The sequence below is a fragment of the Gadus chalcogrammus genome, chromosome 14 (genome assembly GCF_026213295.1).
Source record: "Gadus chalcogrammus isolate NIFS_2021 chromosome 14, NIFS_Gcha_1.0, whole genome shotgun sequence".
NCBI lineage: Eukaryota > Metazoa > Chordata > Actinopteri > Gadiformes > Gadidae > Gadus > Gadus chalcogrammus.
Genome location: NC_079425.1, coordinates 10,863,364 through 10,883,552, shown reverse-complemented (window position 1 = coordinate 10,883,552; position 20,189 = coordinate 10,863,364). Strand labels below are relative to the sequence as shown.

The 20,189-nt window shown below is 44.0% G+C and overlaps 1 protein-coding gene across 7 annotated transcripts in view; it reads right to left on the bottom strand.

Annotated features, from left to right (window-relative positions):
- Positions 1–975: 975 nt before the first annotated feature.
- Positions 976–20,189, bottom strand: part of sox6 (SRY-box transcription factor 6) — a 136,242-nt gene continuing 117,028 nt past the window's right edge. For 4 of the 7 annotated variants that reach the window (XM_056607953.1, XM_056607955.1, XM_056607956.1 and 1 more), the window contains 4 exons: positions 15,617–15,722; positions 8,306–8,539; positions 7,355–7,571; positions 976–6,507 (listed from right to left, as the gene is read on the bottom strand). In XM_056607953.1, the coding sequence (XP_056463928.1) occupies positions 6,195–6,507; positions 7,355–7,571; positions 8,306–8,539; positions 15,617–15,722 (870 nt within the window). In that variant the 3' untranslated portion in view covers positions 976–6,194. The remainder of the gene's footprint in view (positions 6,508–7,354; positions 7,572–8,305; positions 8,540–15,616; positions 15,723–20,189) is intronic. The other 3 variants (XM_056607957.1, XM_056607958.1, XM_056607959.1) reach the window with 2 other exon arrangements.

Genomic DNA, 20,189 nt, shown 5'->3' with positions numbered 1-20,189 from the left:
TCCCCAGGGGAATTGCATGTGGTGATTGTTCTTACAGCCGAACTACAATGCAATTATAAAATGCCTGACATCGCTTTGGGGCTGGGGCTTAAGTCAAACACCTCTTTGATGTTAAATCTCTTCAACTGCCTATGTTTCTTCTGACCGGAGCAACGATAGATACATGGCTGTTTCCAGTGTTGCACACTCCCTACCTCCTATGTGAAAGTGGGGAAAGCTTTTTGGCATTGTTTACTGTTGAGTATAATTACTTAAAAATGTGTGGGGACATCCCCACAAAGTAATTATCTTAGATAATCTCTCATGATAATATGGTTTAGATTTTCTGGTAATTGTCTGAAATGAATTTTCAAGACGTACGTCTGTGTTTACTGACAAGGGCGTAAATATTATCTGAGGAAGGGCAGTGACAGTCAGTGTTTTAGCGAGGGGGATGTAAATCAGATTTTAATGTGTATAGCAGAAAGACATTTCTACGTCAGGTATACATGATTTAATGTCTAAAAATAATGCATTTCAATCTGCATACAGACGCTCGTAAATGGGGATAGGGTTTAGGGGATAGACAGAATAGAAAAACGGAAATCCTATTTTAATGGGGAAGCCAGAGATACTCTCAGGAGGCGCTGTTCACCATCAGCTGGAAAAACAGGTTATACTTACATTTAATTTATCAAATTATAAAGCTTGTGTAAAATGAAAATGACCTCAAATAGATTTTGGGCTTATGATTACCAAATTAGTGTTATAGCCTAGTTAAAGAAATTTGTGTTGAGGTAAAAGTTTTTCACCATTCCATAACTTCATTGTCTCACTAACAGATCAAATGTTTTGATAATCATTACAATAAAATAGTTATTAGCAATAATGTTCAGCAATATTTCACCCATTTTGCCTAGCATTCAATTCCTCACCATCAAATGCATCCTTTTGTGTAGTTTAACCACAGCCTGTTTTGACTCCATTTAATTGTGTTGAAAGGCTAAGGACACCCTTCAAGATACATTTTCCAACTGCTCTTAATATCATGCTATTTATATATGACCAATGGGAATGCCACTTATTGGCGCAGGTATATGTCAACTACTTCCTGTAAATGCTTCTGGCCGATCTACTTGAGCAACTCATTCGAGTATAGTGATACAGTAGTGACAAAAAAAAACATTCAAACTTTAAAACAAAATGTCTCTTTAATTTGTAAGTGTCAACAGCAGTACAAAAGATGGAGTGATGGTGAGATGTTTTTTTGTCACACAATGTTTTTTACTCGTTTACAGAAAAGGAGAAAGTTCTTGAGGTAAATGATCTCAAACAGGCAGTTATACAGCGCATGACTGCCTTTTTACGTCAATGGACTAATTACATACAGAAAATGGTGTTACATTATAATTTGCCTAAATGCATCCTGTAGGGAGGACCATCTAAACATTTGAACACATTTCCAAGGTGCGACATACCCCCCTCCCCCGAAGCCCCAACGTGTCACTCTTCCGGTTTGAATTCGTTTCAAATAGTGTTTTAATACTACCAAAGCAAGAGGGGATTGTTCCCCAAAAACACCACTGTTGAATTAATTTTACCTCACGTCAATACTGCACATGGAAACCAAAGACTTGCTGGTTTACACTTTGAAGCCAAGCAAAAAATCAAAAACAAAAAACGTAAAATAGTTTAGTACCATTGTCTTTTTTTTCCTTTTAACAATAACATCCTTAGCAAATAATTGATTTTTGTGTACTGTATAAAGGAGAATGTGAACAGAAATGTAATGGCAACCGTTTTAGGTTGAATTAAAAACTTTACACTGGACTGTACAAGATATTATGATAAACTATTTACATATTCAGAAATATTTTTTTTTCAAAGCAGCAACAGACACTATGTATTTCATTTACTCTAATAACACCCAAACAATACTTGACATGGGTCTAGGTACCTGCCAGGATAAGGGATTCTATGCACAGAACTGTACCAGGCTGCCAGCAATCTTAAATGAACGGCCCCAATACTCTAAGAGCCACACAGTGTTGCTTAAGACAAAATAAGCTCAAAAGCAAAGTTCTGTAAAGACAACTAGAAATGCTGTCCTGAACCATTGATACACATAAGAACGCCAGCTAGCATCTCTGTCCAGCATATCAGTGAATTGTGCTGATTAACTTAATTAGAGAGAATAATCCCCACCATATACATCACAGAGTTCAGACAGGCAAAAACAAAATGTACAGTAAGTAATGTTGAAACAGCATTACAAGTCTTCAGTTTTGAATCAAATGCAACGGCATCTCTTATAGTTAGATTGATAAAGGGGTTGTATGGAGCTAAACTGCTGATGGCTGGGTAGTCTACAAGAACAAGTTCATTAAAATTAGCAACATATAAAAATGGCAAAGAGAATATAGAGTAAGAATGCACTCGGGTGACTGCATTATTCCATGTTAAAAACTAATAAATACTTGCACACTCCCAACTTGTAAAAAAACTACAAGAATGTCAGTTGTGTTTTCAACAAAGAAATGTTCATAAAAAAACAACTTTTGTTCATTCCTATACTGTGTAAATGCAAGCCAAATACATGCATGTTTATTATTATTTGTATTAGTATTGCTCCTCAAAAAAATCCTCTTCAAATGAGTGCTTTACTTAGCCAAAACACAAGTTGGATTATACATTATATGAATGCCGTGGTTGAAATAACTCACTTTTGTGTTTGTAGTACCTTATTTTTGATAACTTTACTTGTCATATCAAAAAGATTTCGATTGTAAATACTGATTTATTTTTTCATTGATTTGTCTTTAAATTGGGAAGATTATCAAAACATCACTATCTAAGGTCCTGCTCTCCTGGGAGAAATATTCAGCATCTACGTGAGGTACAGTGACTTGTCAGGCTTAAAGACATACATGCACATACAAAAAAGTAAAAACAAAATGATCAAATACATAACTTATACTTCATTAAGTACCCATGGGAAAAAAATAAAATCTATTTCCAATGTTATATTTACAATAAACGCCTAACGAGATGGCCAATATATTGAAATGCTTTTTGTTCTGCAGTCTAATCGGTGAGTTTTAATTCTGTCGATTTGATTGTCCATTTGTTGACTAATGGTTAACCAACAATTTTAGAGCCAATAGTGGCTAATAAATATATTAAAACATGAATACACGCGACAGACAATATACAATGGACTTCTGACCTCTAATGTATTTCTAACCATTTGCTATGCATGTAGGATGTTGAATTTCTCTCCCTCTATCTCTCTCTTTCTCTCTGTTGACTCTCTTCCTAGGCAGCCCTGACCTGAAGCTTAAACAAAATGTTCAATCATCACATGGATCTTTGCATAAATAAACAAAATAAGCAGACAGAAAAATATTTGAAGACTTGAATCAGGTGTCTGACAAGACACACTTGAGTTCAAATGCGGAAATGGTATTTTCTTTTTTACTCAGCAAACAGCTTCACATTACTCAGAATTGATAAAAATACAATTTATATCCAGTGCTTGTTAACACTTATGAAACAGCATCTCCTCAAGAGATATGAGTTCTTTGTTGTCATAATTTTCTTTTTTTGTTCTTTTTTTTTTTTTGCTATATAGCACAGTCAAGTTTCAGTTCCATCGAGAGTCCGTTTTCACTACCAGCCCACTGAATCGGATTGGCATGGTCATGAAAATATTTACAATCACATACAAATTAGTTAATCCACCAGCAAACAGGAGTAACAGCTTAAAAACACCAGACGGGTCGACCTGGAGGGAAATCCTTTACAAGTTTCTTTGTGGGTTAGCTATCCTAGAAGCATGTGCTGTGCCTCAAAACAAGAGCAACACAATAAAGAAAAAGAATGGAAAAAAAACTAAAAATGAACAGTGAGGTGTTTCAAACTTACAAACTGACGTGGATGAATGCGTTTAATGGCGGAGACAATGCCATAACAGCCAGCTTTGAATTTCTTTCACATACTATATATATATACATCAATTTGTACCAATTCAATCTAAGCGAGTGATGCAGTGACCAGCAGTGGAGATCCTGCCCAGTAAGAGCCAGAGACTATCTGGGTCTCTTACGAAACTCTAGGCTCCTACTTTAGGTCGACAGGTTCAAGGGCAAAAGGAGAATAGCTGGAACCATGCATTAATAATGCAGTATTTGAGATGATTGCCACTCGTCACTCATTTCAATAATCCCCCACAGCTTGATGTACTTGTTCCATCTGCTCACCAGCGCCTGGTGACTGGGCCAGCGTGGCGGCCCCTGTTGAGGCCTTCCTGCTCACACACTTTGATGGAGGGAACACAATGAGCGATGCACATCCTATATTTATTGTTCCCCCCCCTCCCGCCTATTCCTCCTGGTAAGCACCTCCGCCTGACCCCCCCACCCCTTGCCCGGAGCCAGATGGCGCACCCCTGGGTGTTTTAGGGTTGGACGCGGGGCAGGCAACGGGGCGCGGGGACGGGGGATGTGGGGGGGACACTTAGACCCCTCTACCCCCGCAAAGCGGGAGGGAGGTCTTGCTAGAAAAAGCCTCTACCACCGCTGGAGCTGGGTTTAGGCGGACTCCTATTTTGTTAGCTGTGTACTCGTGCATTAAATGCAAAAGATAAGTGCCTTTCCAAAGTGTCGTCGTTCGACGAGCAGCACAACATGCTTCAATCTAGCGAGGGAAAGTCTGTTGAGGAGAAATGCTATGTAAAGAAATATGCAGATGCAGAGAAATGCATAACAATAAACGTCACGCGTTAGTTTATACAGTAGCCATGGTGTGTGTGGTACATTTGACCTTGTCTGGTTCCGGGAATAAACCAGCCCAAGACTGCTGCTGTAATCAACTGAAAGCATCAACAAGATAACCAAACCTTTCCTTAAGACTTCTTAGTGTCAATTTAAGATTTACAATGTCTCTAAAGACTGGATTGTAGGAGGAAAAAAAAAAGTTTAAGACCAAAGACTTTAAACATGTCCTCCAAATGGGGCTCAAGTGTTTAACAGAATGCAGTGTGGAGTCACAATGTACAACATCACTTTGAGATTGTAATGCTCCCAAAGCTGCCTTTTGCTGCTGGTCCAAACGGGGAGATTGGATGCGTTTGGCCCTTTAGCGTCCTGGCCTGATTACAGTCATTCTGATTAAGAACTTAGTGAGTAAGACTAGATTGGAGAGCTAGAAACAAGAGGCTGATGCGGCGGCACAAGACTTAACTGCTCTACAGGAGACATTGGAGGGGGTGGGTCAGGGCTGATGATCACTGCATTATGGGCTCCCAGGAAGCAGCATTGCAAGTCACCGCATCACCAAGACGCCATATCACTTGCTACGCCCGCTTTAAAGTTCCTGAGTTCTATTTGTTTTTACGTTGTATTTCCTGCTTGGATAAACGAAAAAGGAAGAAAGACTAAAGCTGCACTAAGAGGTCAAGAGATTGTCTAAGACTCATGCGGCCTCTCTCAAAAGATCTTGAAAGGTTTTAAGGAGAAAATTATAAATGTTTGGCACTTCTGCACAAAATGGTACAGTTTGTATAATTATAATAATAATAATAATTCCATTGTTGTATAACTCCTTAAGAATGGAATAGTATGCCTATACTTAAATTCAGATTGAAAACATTCAAAAGCTGGTTCCTGTCACAGCATACCTGAGTGAGAACAGATTTCCCATCACAAACAGTAATGTAACATATCATAAGCATCAAACTGATGTGAAAAAGGTAAATTACTTTAAGAATAACAGATTTATATCAAATACTAAATTTCAAGTTCCAATGGTACGCTCAAACCCAATTGTGTAAATGTCCATGATAACGACATAAAAATGAACAGCGAGATAAAAAAAAAGAAAAAACAAACTACAACCAAACTGCTTTACACACACTGTAGAAAACACTTAAGACCCAATATGTGTTGATCTCATGAAGCCACGTCCGCATGCTGGCTCGTGGAGGATACATCATTAAGAGAGTTTCTCTTTTTTTTCTTAAGTCATCTATTTACTTTGAACTCAATGTTTTTTTTTTCATTTTCTCGCCCCCCTCCTCCCCTCCTCCCTTCAGATCAGTCTCTGGGCTCCCCGGGCCAATCCGCTTTTCGGATGAGTTTTGTGGTGTGTTGCGAGTGCGTCCGGTACGCCCATCCCCAATGGTTCTGATTGGTGTTCGTTTTGCTGTGAGCGGCGCCTTAGGTGGCGCTGACGGGCTCCGGCACCTCGTTCTCGCTGCTATAGTCCGACTTGGGCTCCTCCTCAAAGTCCTCGTACAGGTCCATCTCCTCCACGCCGTTGGGGCGCTCGCTGCTGCTGTTCACCAGCAGAGGGCTGGGCTCAATCTTCATGTTGAAGGTGCTCTGGATGACGGGGAGGGGGGGCTCGGGACTGGCCGACGCGCTTGAGCACTCGGAGGTCATCTGAGGGGAGGGTGTGGTGGTCGTCATGGTTATGGCCCCGGGGTAGACAACACCCGCACTGGTGCTGATGGGGATCTGCGCCTGCTGACTGCACGGGTGGAGGGAGGGAGAGAGAGAGAGAGAGAGAGAGAGAGAGAGAGAGAGAGAGAGAGAGAGAGAGAGAGAGAGAGAGAGAGAGAGAGAGAGCGGGCGAGAGCGGGCGAGAGAGAGAGAGAGAGAGAGAGATCAATTGGAGGGGACAAAGAAGGAAATGGGGGGGAAAAAAGAGGGAGAATTAAGTCTACAATCTAAGAAAACAATGATTTACTTTTACACAAAAAATAAAAGAATCCCTAGATAGGAACTAAAGAGAATGCCGAACAAACAAATGCAGTTTGAGGCCAACCAAAACACACTCTGGTCTCAGGCACTTAAACCTGGAATGTAGAACTTAGATTTCACTAGCTCTGTGGAAATAATTTGGGAAAAGAGAAAGTCTCCTGACAGCTCCTGTTTAGACCATTTTTTTTCATATTGTAATAGTTTATTGGCGACATAAAGCCACTGTTTCTGTTCTGCTGTTGTACTGGATGATTGAAAATCCAGCCAGCGTGCAGCTTACGACTGACACAGGAACAGCACCTGGAGAAGCTTCTCCTGGCCGGCCGCACGGCAGTAAATTAAACAATTCACCGTGTAGGTCTAGACAGCTGTTCTTAGGCTTAATGTCCTGTAATCAAGTCTCTATCTGTCTTCACTACAGCCCTCGCATTATAAACATTCAAGTTCACACAACATGTTATGCATGAAAAAGTTGACGTTTACATTTAACTTGATCAAACTAAACTCACACACACCTAGACATTTACATATTTTTAAAATAACGTCATATGTTCATGGAATCATTGATATGTGTTTATGAGTCACTGTTTATAGGACAGTAACTGTGCACCTACCCAACAGTGAAGAACTGCCTCATTTCTTGTCGTCGTGAGCGCATCATCTGCTTGTACTCGCCAATGCGGAGCTTCTTACCGTCGATAATGCAGGTCCGCTTGGGTCGGGGCTTGTACTTGTAGTTAGGGTACTTCTCTAGGTGAATTTTACTGAGGCGGGCCTGTTCCTCATAGTAAGGCTGTTTTTCCTGGTTAGACATGGACTTCCACCTTGAACCTACAAGCAAAACAAATGTTCAATTTCAATTGAAAAATGTAATTAAACTAAATTGTATTTGAAAAGAAGAAAGCTTCAATAGGAATCTTTTGTGGCTTCATAAAAAAGAAAACAGTCTATCGGAAAAGTGCAAATTATCCTTTTCCCGTTCGAGGTAACATTGTGATGACCATGTTCTCTCTTGTGTGCACACTACTGGGAGATTGGTGACAACAGGCCGGTGTATTAAACACAGCTAGCTCTACAGCATGCAGCGTTGTGGGTACCGGTATGTTTAATAACCCTGATCTATGGCCTCTCAGGGCTGGGGGGACGAGACCCATTTAGCCTCTGTCATTTTTCATGACAAACACTTACGGCAGTGACGTGCTGTAAATCCATCTGTACACCGTAGTGGTTTGATCCACGGCATCCAGTAAGATAAGACCCCTCCCATATCCACCAAACAAGCCCTGACCCCCTCACCAACACACACTCCAACCCACCACCAACCATCCCTTCCCCTGCTCTTAAACAGAGTGCAGATGTTCCCTTACACAGAGGACGTCCTCTGCATCCTGTGTACATTGGCACTGAGCGAGACATGAACATAAGTAATCTGTGGCTCTTGAGCGAAGCTATACACAACGAGAGAACATAGTGAGGACATATTGATTCAAGGTTACTGGATAGTTGGTGTTCACTGCAGTCCTTCTTTTCCATGAACTAGCAACGGCCTAATGAGGAAAGGTTACCCAGGATTTTGCTGATGTTGGAGTTGTGCATGTCAGGGAAGGCCTGGAGGATCTTGCGCCGCTCGTCCTTGGCCCAGACCATGAAGGCGTTCATGGGCCTCTTGATGTGGGGCTCGGTAGTGTTGCGCCCTCGGGCCTCCCTGTAGACCCGTGCCTCGGTGGTGCTGGCGCCTCCTGTTGGCCAACAATAATAGGGTTGTGCTTTATGGGCTGAGCCATTGACTGCTTTGCGCCCTGGAAAATGCCAGAGCAAGAAGAGGAAGAGACAACGAAGACCATTAATCACATGACATGAGCCGTCGCTCCGTCTCCCCCTTATCCACCGTCACAGTCATCACAGCTTCAAGTCAAGCGTTTGCCTCCGATACACCCGGGGAGTCCCGTACACGGGCGCTTTTACTACCGAATCTGACACATGTGCATCCTTAACATAGAGAAGATGCTGTGGGGAGACTGTTGGAGGAGGACTGATGGAGGACCACAGTATGGAGCTGAACAACCTCAGCTTGACATGAAGCCAAACTAGGGGCTTCAATACAAGTTCTTAATGTTGTCTCAGTCTCTCTCCTGCTTATAGCAATGTGACAGACCTAAACAAATCAAACAAATGCACAAGCCAACTTTAATAGGGCAATATCAGGAAGTGTTGACTGCCAAACTCTACACAACTTTTTTTCAGAGAACATTTCAACAAGTATATCCAAGTCAAGTCAAGCTTAGACACGTTCCTTCTTTTAAATATATGCATGCATGGACGCATATTCACAAACACAAGGCAAGTGCACACACACACACACACACACACACACACACACACACACACACACACACACACACACACACACACACACACACACACACACACACACAAACACACACCCCCACACACACACACACACACACACACACACACACACACACACACACACACACACACACACACACACACACACACACACACACACACACACACACACACACACACACACACACACACAAGCACACTCACACACACACAAACACAAAAACAACTCAGGCATACAGTTAACATGAGTGAGCAAAGAGCCGCTTTTCAATCAAGCCATTGACAATCAGCATAAGAGAGTTTCTCTCTCCGTATTAAACTGTACATCTGACTGATAATGATTTCTGTTTGCATCCGCATTTGCTTCCTTTTATATGCTAGATGTGAAAGAATTAAATAAAAGCACTATGAATATTTAAACAAACAAAAACATGTTGATAAACAAGGCATGAAAAATAAGATTAAAAAAACGCTTTCCATATGCTACGATACATCTTTAATGAAGTCAAATGTGGAAAAGAAAGCTTGGGATGACTCATGCATATTTCATCACGCACATGTGAAGCGTTCTCATTAGGCCATCCCATTGCAAGCTTGGCACCCGTTACCTGGGGTTTCATCTCTATTATTATTTCAGTTGATCAACACAAATAATTCTTATTGAGTAATGTCTGGCAAAATGGATTTAGGAGTAGTCGGTCGATTGGGTGTATTTCAATTATTCTTTTCTTTTTCTCTTTATTGTATCTATTGAAATAAATATACAAAGTAGCACACATGACCTGTTCGTGGTTGTTAAACCTTGTGAAATTGAGTTTCAACAAGGCACAGTTTATTGACACAAAGGTCATGTTGTGCCTCAGGGAAAAATGAGTTACAGCTGTCGTGGGGATAATTTTTTTTTTCATGCAGTGATTTTTCAGAGTCACGGTATTTTCATGCATTACTCATACGTTGTCGGGCTTCATGTGCTAAGTAATGGCATGATAATATCATGCGTTACTGATTACTTAGTCAGGCTTCATGTGCTAAGTAATGAGTAACGCATGATACTCAGACATGATAATATCATGCGGTACTGATTACTGAGTCAGGCTTCATGTGCTAAGTAATGAGTAATGCATGGTAATATCATTGCTCTTTACTTAGTCAGGCTTCGTATGCTCTGGGTCTCTGATTTTATTCTTACCGTCTGAGTCGAGAAGCCAATGAATAATCTCAGATTTTCCTAGCTATAAAACACTACAGATCAACGCAATTATAAAATGTTAGGTCTGACGTGATTCCTCTACACAATTATCAAATGATCAAACCCACTCTGTTATTAATTTGATTACGCTGCACTTGGCTTTTTGTTCTCTTGTATTGCCAGGGACATCGAGTTTCTCTTCGCCTGTCAGCTCGCCCCTAAGCCAACAGGAATTCAGGAATAATACACTACTTTGGCCGCCACCGATCGGCACAGTACGTTAATTTCATTTAGCATGCACTCACTGTACAGGATGAATTGATTTCACTTTGTTTGGTTTTGACAACCGTGTTTATTGTGCAATGAAATGTGGTGTGGCGGCATGGTTGACAGTATCCATCAACGCGGGGCAATCTGCTGACTGCCAGGCCAGATGAAGGTATTCATTAGCTCAGGAGCGGGCGCTCACTCAGACACGACAGCCACTGTCTGCCCCGTGAAATCGCTGGCTCTAATTTACGACGGCTCCCATGCCATTACTCTATCACTGACACTGATTCAGCAATTTATATACTGGCGTGCATGCACGCGGGCATAGGTGAGTTTCTTACGAGTAAGGGGGGCATCCAACAACAAGCTGCCATCAGCCAGTGCTTCAGACCCAGTTAGATGGGAAACCATGCAATTGACTTACTTCATTAAGGCCCAATCCCATTTTCTACCCCTTACCCCTTCCCCTTACCCCTCCCCCTTGTTTTGAAGGGGTAAGGGGAAGGGATAAAGTGTAAGGGGTAGAAATGGGATTGGGCCTTAGGCCCAATCCAGTTTTCTACCCCTTACACTTTAGCCCTTCCCCTTACCCCTTCACCCCTTCCCCTTACCCCTTCAAAACAAGGGGGAGGGGTAATGGGAAGGGGTAGAAATGGGATTGGGCCTAAGGGTTGCTGGATGGGTGGTGGGGGGGGTTGAGGCATAGATTTTTGTTGCCTCGCACCATGTCATCTAGTATGGACTTATGTTTATTTTTTTGGTGGGAGGGCTTCAGTAAGCCATAGGAAAGTATGACAAGTATAACGTCGACGAAATACTGAGATCTATTTCACTCCCAAGGCAGAAAAAGAGTGAGAGATTTGTTTCCAAACACGGGACAATTTGAGGTGCCAAGAATGTGGAGGGCACAGGGTGTCTGGGCCCTCTGAGTGGCGGGACTTGAAAAAGAGCCGGCGTGTTTCAGCCTTGTCCATTGCGGAAGACGCCAGTCTCAGCAAGACCACGTACAGAGAGCGCCGCATGCAATCAGGTGCTTTATTGTTTGCATATTTTCATCTACGTAAATATGACACTATTTGGGCATTTTGCAAATGCATATTAACTATAATTTCTTGGGGAAGGGGGGGGGGCATTTAGAAATCAGTTAGCTAGGTAAGTGATTGTATAAATAAACACAGATGTTAAGCATTAACAGAGACAAGCCCCCTGTGTGGCGCTGGGGAAGAGGGGCTGCGGAGGGAACGCTGCTTAATAGAATTTATTGTGATTCATGAGACCTGCAGCCCAGTGTGACAGAGCAATATAAGAATCCCCCTTTTAATTTGTCTCTCCTGAAAACACTGCAAATGAGTGGCATGAATTACAGCAAGAGAAGAAAAAAATAAAAACGGTTCGGTGTGTGGGGGGAAGGGGCGTGAGGGGGGGAGGAGGAGAGGGAGGAGAGGTTGAGTGGTTGGGTCTAGAAAAAACAAAACAAAAGGAGCAACGCCAGACAAGAAAAGTGAAGAGAGAAGTGGGATTTAATGCGCAACTAAGAGGGAGGGCGCAGAAAAATACGAGAAGAGGAAGAAAAGCACAAACAGAAAAAGGGTATAGCCTCGCACCTGTGCAAGGCAAGCTGAGACTCGATCAGAGCCAGCCAGAGGGTAGTGCTGCCCCGGCCCTCTCATTCCCCTCTCATCCCCCCCAAACCCACCACACCTCCGCTGCCTTTGTTCCACACGCAGACACTTACTGTCACCCAGGAATCCGCTCAAGAGGACAAGCCTCAGTGATCGTGCAACAATCAGTCAGCCTCCGTAGGAGGATCAGGCTGCAGGTATTTACTCACAATGGGACCAATGGGACCCCTCCCTCGGAGCGAGGAGGATCCCAGAAATAATGTCTCCTGACAGGTAGAACAAAGACTGACACCGGGCTGGAAAAACAGCCAGGCCTATCAAACCATTACAAATTGCAGGTCATTTAGGCCCTACCTTAATAATGTGTATTCTTTCAGAGGTCAGGTGATCCCACGGCCATTAAAAATATACAGTGGGGTTGTACAGTAATTATGCCGTCTTTGTGTGTGTGCGCGTCTGGCAGAATTGGAACAAACGCCTGGCATGTTTGGACATGCTGACTATAGCTTTTACTTTTGCCTGTTCTATTCCCTCTTGCATACCATCAGAAGATGAATGGTAGTTGATACATTCCTCTTTGTGACACACCCACACACAAAGTTTATAAAACACAAATACTATTTGATTACTCAATTAGGAGATCTTTTAAGTTCCTTGGTAGTCTTCTGACATATTGTTTTTCAACCGTTTGATATTCGTGACACAAAGAAGCCTAAATTGATGGCAGAAATGTAGGCTTTCAGACAACAGGAAAGCAGAGGTTTACTCCTGCGTCCTCAATGTGGAGTTAAAATCATAAGCCAAAGCTCCAGCCACTTTGACCAGCTACCAATCAACAGTAATTCATCTTGTGACATGTGGATAAACACCCATAGTGTCACTGTTGTTGCTGCGGCCTTCCCATGAGGAAACGATCATCGTCACTACTTGGTGCGCTGCGGCTCCCGCCCCGTTGCTCTCTGCTCTGTTGATGATGTCAAAGTGCGCCATTCCATAAACTGTGTCTCCTGCTTCCTCAGGATCCCTCAACGGCTCCCTTTGTTCTCCCTGGACCCTGGGTGACGGGGGTGGCTAGGGTAAACACACGGCCCCAGCACCAGACTCACTGCACGCTGCCATATGTGAATGAACAAAGGAACCCGGGCTGAGGCCTTTGTGGTATGCCTTAATGTTTTTCATCTGAGCCCAAAAAGACCTAATGAATTTGTGGTGTGGGTTCCTGCGTGTGGCTCGTGGCTTTTGCAAAAAAAAAAAGAGAGAAGGAAATTCTATCTATTTCCATTCCTCTGCCGGCGCTATTTTCCAATGGCCCTCGTTAGGACTTTGGCAGCTGTTAATTGGGTTGCTGCATGCTTTGCAAATATTAGTTTAGGCGGCCTGGAGCTCTCGCAGAGCGGCGGCGCTGACAGGGGCTCTGCTGTACACAGGGCCGGCTGAATGCTACTGCTCTGTTGGGCCAGGCAGAGCCGTTACACGCTAGGGGTCTTCACACTCAATCTGTGGGCTGTGGGCTGTGGGCTGCGCCCCGGTAGTTTTCCCCTTGATGGTGCAGGGACATATTTTTGTTCAGTGCTCCAAGTGACCAAAATGCTGAATCACGGTGGTAATGTAATGACTTATTTCTTTGGTTAAGTGAGTCATTCTTAAATTATCTAGTTAGCCTGATTAGAGGTGGAAAAGGCCTTCTGTCGTCAAAAACAAGCCTCGCTCTAAGGTAATAATCTGTGATTTGTTAATCACCTGAGAAAAGAAATGATGGCCCAAAATGTACTCCAAAATAAGTCACCAAAAAATCCACAGGTTTTGGGATGCGTCAAAACATAAATAAGCGTGTGCAAAAAGTATTTAATGTGGCCCCATCGTCATAAGGCACCACTGTAGATCATCTGCTCGGCTGTGTTTTTCCTGTTCTTGGAAGTTGGAAGAGTCAAACAGATATATATACTTTTTGAGGGAGGGGGGTTAGAGTTTAAATGGTGACTGTGTTTTTGAGTTATGCGTGGCTCCCTGGCCCTCACTCATGCCTGTTCCCTCTGGGAAGCAGAGCTAACCTCTGTCTAGTCCTAATCCGCAGCCTACTGGGAACGCCGACGGGAGATGCCTGGCTCTCCCCACCCCACACCACCCCCACCCACAAGAAGACTTAAAAAGGACACAAGAGAAAGCGGTGCGCGCCCTGCTTTGGTCCTGACACTCCGGCAGCCCCGGTAGTAAGGTTCCCACTGGGGGAGGAGGCTGGACAAGGAGACGGAGAGCACGTCTTCCTCCCCGGAGGCCGAGAGGGGTGGGAGAGGCCGTGGCGCTCAAGGCTCACATGGGAAAAAACATGCTGGTGAAACCACTAAGTGCCAGTCAAATTCTAATCTTCATTACTGGGTGTGATGTGAAAACTGACTGAGGATGAATAATTGAGGCGTCTACTTTGGTGGTAGTGAATAACAATTATATGGGAGGGGAAAATTATGACCTTTATGCCAATATTGTTTTTGTAACGTATTACGCATGAGGCTATTGGGGTAAAATCGAACCCGAGTGTTTTGTAACAGACTGCTCCCTTATGCGGCGTCTGAGGTCTTGCATTGTCCCGAGAAATATCTTCCCCTCTTCCTCAAGAGTCGTTCAACCATCAAAGGTGAGTCACATCCACTTTCCTCCCTTTGCGTTGCTCTGAAGTACCATGGAAACTGACACAAATATTTACGCCAGACAAACATGGGTGCATTGAGGTAGCGCTTGCTTCTGTGTTGGAGCCAGCACCACAAAGGGGGCTGACGCTGTGTCACACCGCTGCTACCTGAATTTACACCCCTCGGCCCGGGACCTCAAACAAGCAGAGGTGCAACACAAGCCAAGGCTGGAGAAGAGCCAGCTTTGTCCTCAGGCAGCCCTCCACCCCTCCCGGTACTCCACTCACCTATGTATGAAAACCTTAGAGCCACGGTATGCTACTACAGACAGCTTCCATTACACGGTCAAACACACACCAGCCACACGCACACACACACACATGCACACACACACACACACACACACACACACACACACATTTAGACGTTCCTAGACAACACACACAGACACACACACCCAGACACTCTCACACAGGATGCTCTCATACACACCCAGACACTCTCACACCCAACACACCCCCCAACCCAAACACACACAAAAACACTCACATACCGTCAGTTCTCTTGGGAACTTAACTCAATATAGCCTGCAATCTAGATTTTTGCATAAAAAATGCCATCTAATCATTAGAACACTTTGAGGGCTTCTGTAAGCATGTAATTATTGCTGCGGTGAATTTAAGCTAGAAGGGCTGTCATTGTCAGAGATTACAAATCTCTAACAAAAGTTGATGATATAAATATAGAAAGACATAAAAAAATAATAATTCTACTATGGAAAATATATAAAGAACTTACCATCGAGGTCTTCTGGCCTGGTGAGGTCGATGACTCTATGGCCAATCTTTCCATCTTCACCCAACTTGCCAAGATGGTGCCCAAGGCTCTCAAAATGAGCCCTTTCCTGGAGGGAGACACAGTCAGGGGGTAGAAATAAGTCGATACACCCCCTTTTTACACACACAACGACAGCCAAAACACATAGACGGTGAATGGTAAAAGCACTGTATCAGAAATCTCAAGAAGCTCCGTAAATGGAGCTCCTTTGAAATACTGCTCTTTTGACACAAGCAAAGACGTTGCTTTCTCTCCTTTTCTCATCTCGGCATTCAACAGCCGGCATAATGGATGACAGCGAGGCGGTGGAGAGACAGTGAGGGCCAGGGGTGCTGTAAATAGATTTACAGCAGGAATACGTTGTGATCCCGGCCACACAATGGGGGCTGTGGCCCTCTTTGCAGCGCTCAGATTTTCCTCTGTAATCTTCCTCCTCCATCCAGCGCCCCTCTCCCGGTCTGTGGCGCCCTGCGCGCAGCGGCCCATCATTTATTCAGAGTTCATGCTTTGGAGAACACACCGTGTTTTCCCTTTTGTCGTGTCGCTTTATGCTCAGATTAAGCTTGGCATCATGTTGTACTTGACGCACAATGAAACCCTGTCATTCACTCCGCTCAGTGACAATATTAAATGTCATGTCCGTGTGCATTTACAGAATAAAATAACAGCTTTCGGGAGGCCCTCCTGAATAGTTGCTGCGCATTACACTTAATGTATTATGCAGGGGGAGAGTGCCGACTGCTGCTGGCTCCATTGTTGGATGACCTAGTTCCTCGGTGAATACACAAGGCATTAGCAGAGGGCTGTCTTCCTCTCTAAAGACTCAAGTAGAAGATGGACACTTTGACTCTGCATGATACAAATAATCCCCGCCCCCTCCCCCTCCCAGGTTCCACCCGGATGACACTAAAAGCGGGCATGTTGCTGCAGCCTTTCAGTGAACACCATTTGTTTTACTCCCAGGGTGAGTGTTCAATCTCCGAGCAGAGGTGCACCGTCTGCCCTAACCCCTGCTATCACCTCTCTCATCACACGCGCACACACACACACACACACACACACACACACACACACACACACACACACACACACACACACTGAGCGCTTTCTCAGGTGTGAGTCTCAACACAAAGCTAACAGCTCCCCGGCTGCCACACACAACCCCCCCACACACACACACACACACAGACGGCGGTGGCGGCAGCGTCACTGACACCGGTGTGCACATGAATCTTTCAGCCCCTCTGTTGTTCTCTTCTCACTCAAACGTTTTGTTTGTTTTCCACCGTTTCTCACATGGGAGTTAATGTACACATTTACCCCTCACTGAACCAGCCCAGATACACTTTGACTTCTGTTTTGGTTTGCCTAATACTAGATGTATAAAGTCAAACATATCTATTGATATAGCAAAACACAGCAATTATTTACGCATTTGTATGAATACAATTATCCCATTAGTCTGAAAGTCAAAATCTTAAAAATGGTCATGTCCATAATATGCAAGACAAGGGATCATGCGTTGCATTTGAGGCTTTTCACAGAGTCTTGCGTGTCCTCTTGCTTTTATTTATTCAATGACTATCTCCTCAAAAGCCGGGGCCGTGAGGACGACAGAAAGAGGGCTGTAATTGACCAGCGCACTCAAAGGAGCAGTCATTATTTATGGGCCGCTGAGTGATTCTGATATACAATTAAGCACTACCTGCTTATGGCTGTGATTAGAGGCTGTCCGAGTGACGGCCCTCTGCTTACTAAGTGTTTTCTAATGATGACATATGTAGTGGTCCCTGCTGGGCACTGGGACGCTATGTAAAGACAAGACAGAGTGAAGGGCCTTTCTCCCTGCTCTGTGTGAAGCCCCCCACACACACACAAGCACGACACACGTTTGCACGCGCACATGCATGCACACATAACCATGTGCACAGACACGCACGCACACACACACACACACACACACACACACACACACACACACACACACACAGACACAGACACAGACACACACACACACACACACACACACACACACACACACACACACACACACACACACACACAGACACAGACACAAGCACAGCACCGTGTTCATCACCCAGTGAACATTTATTGCACTTAATGAAAGAAGCTAGCGAGCCTGATGACAAAGTGACTGATGTGCGATTAGCCACACGGTGCTTGTTCCGATGCTGCTTGGACAGCGCGGGAATACACAGCTTCCGGGGGAACGGGGCATAATAAATTAGCCATCTCTTCCGTAGCCCTGTGCACCACTGGTCTCCCCCTTGATCAATCAATTCCTTTTATAAACTCATGATCATTAAGCATCATGGAGAGCGAGGGCCATCCATCAATGAGCTTTTATTAATCACTAGAATAGCTCCCCATCCTCAACATCTCTCTTTCTCTCCCAGAATCGTAGGATTAGGGAGCGTCAACGCGCTACAGAGGTGGACAGACACAAGGTTGTTGCCACATTCTTCTAGGAAGCGTCACTTCATTGAAATGCTGTGCAAGTGAAAGTTTGTGCCCTTGTGATTTAGAATAAGGGCTTCATTAATATGAGCAAGCAGTTTTGCATTCTTGGGTGTCATAAATGTCTTTGTTAATGCTTTTTACCTTGTGTAAGCTATGCTAATTAAGATTACACTTCGCCGTGTTGAACCACACATTTTAATTTATTTAATATACTGAATTTAATATACTTATTGGTTATAATTTTGCTAATTTATGTCTGGAAATGTGTATTACAGCTACATTTATGGCCATAAATTGCCTGCACGACATCAGGCTTTTTGTTTAAAGGCTTGGAAATATTCAGTGAACTAATGCTTACTGGCGGTGCTGTGATAAATTAATGGCACTTTTATTATTTTATAGTGTCATTAAATTTTTACTGATCACTCCGAAGCAAAGGACACACAGCATTGCAACTGTCTCTCTGGGGGGGATGGGTTGCTGGTCAACATATGTCTTAGAGGAGTGCCCTGTATAAGTTATTGAATACTAAGTAAAGCAAAGGTCATAAAAGAGGATAGAGTACGGGTACAATGATTTAGCAAGGCAGCAGAACAAAGAGGACGATGACGGCTTTGGGGAGGAGCAGGGAGCGAGCGAGGGAGGGGATATGAAAGATGTCATAGAACATATTGTTCCCCACCCTTTCTGACCAAGACCGCTGGCAGACGAAGGGTCCCTCCCTCAAATGACTTCAGCATGCAATTCCCCCCCAATCCCACAACGTCAATTACAGCAGGCCAATCCAAGTTGGAGTGGAAACATGCCACCCACAATAATTTCATCTAGCCCCGTGTGTCTTTGTCTGTAAAGTTTGGTCACACATGCATTCTATTCCCCTGGCGGCCCCCGCAAGGTCTACGTAGTAGAGGGAGAGAGAGAATGGAAAGCAGAGAGAGAGAGAGAGAGAGAGAGAGAGAGAGAGAGAGAGAGAGAGAGAGAGAGAGAGAGAGAGAGAGAGAGAGAGAGCGAGAGCGGGGGGGGGAGAGGAGGGAGGGAAAGAGGGGGGGAGACAGAGAGAGAAAGAGTGAGAGAGAGAGAGAGAGAGAGAAGAATGGATGGCAGAGTCAGTGGAACTTTTTGTGTGTGTGTGTGGAACTCCAACCAGAGAGCCTGTGTCAGCGCTGTGCAGAGGGCTTTAATCTGCCAGGCCACAGAACATGTGCCGGAGGCCTGCAGCTCTGCCCACAGGGTGTGTTCTAGGCAGAAGGCGGGTGGCACGCGGCCTGTGCATTGTGCCGGCCTCTGCCCTGTATTTATGATTACGATGCTGATCCTGACACTCTTTTACGCACTGCTCTTACTGTATAAATAGCCTCCGACTATAGGGACACCATATGCTCTGGGATTGTTCAAGTGCAGATGTGGAGGGCAGTCAGAATTGGCCTGGACTGATTGCAGGGTTTTCATGTTTTTGATGTATGAATGGGGAACGGTGCAGTTTAATACAATATATTAATTTAGAAAGCTGCAATTATAGCCGTGTGTTTATAACTTTATACACTTAAAACCATGCTTAGGAAAACCGTAGAGAAGTCTGTCGTTTCTAGTTTTCGACGGTTAGGGAAAAGCTGGTGAAGAACGACGGCTGGTTAGGGTAATGTAATGAGTGGTTGAGGTGCTCTTTATTAAGGCACTTTGAGTTGTAAAAACCCTTAGGCTTGCAAAGACTAGCCCGGGTCCACCTGTTCAATCCTTTAAAAAGGCAAAAGGATCACTAGCAGGTTGAGTTGTACATATATAGATATTTTTTATATGTTGTACAATGACATTCATCACAGAATAAGGGCCAACTACGACAGATGTGACGATGTTAATCCAAAACTTTGCAAAGCACTTAGCATTAATAATGCTTAGATGTTATCGTACTGTTTCCTTGCTGCCGGATTACAAAGCACCTCATTTATTCTCCTTGTTACTTAAAACGATGGGAAAGTTTAGCTGCTGAAAATCTCCCAACAGTCACTTATGTCACTTCATTCTCTTCTGGCCTGTCTCCGCCAGGAGCGCCCAG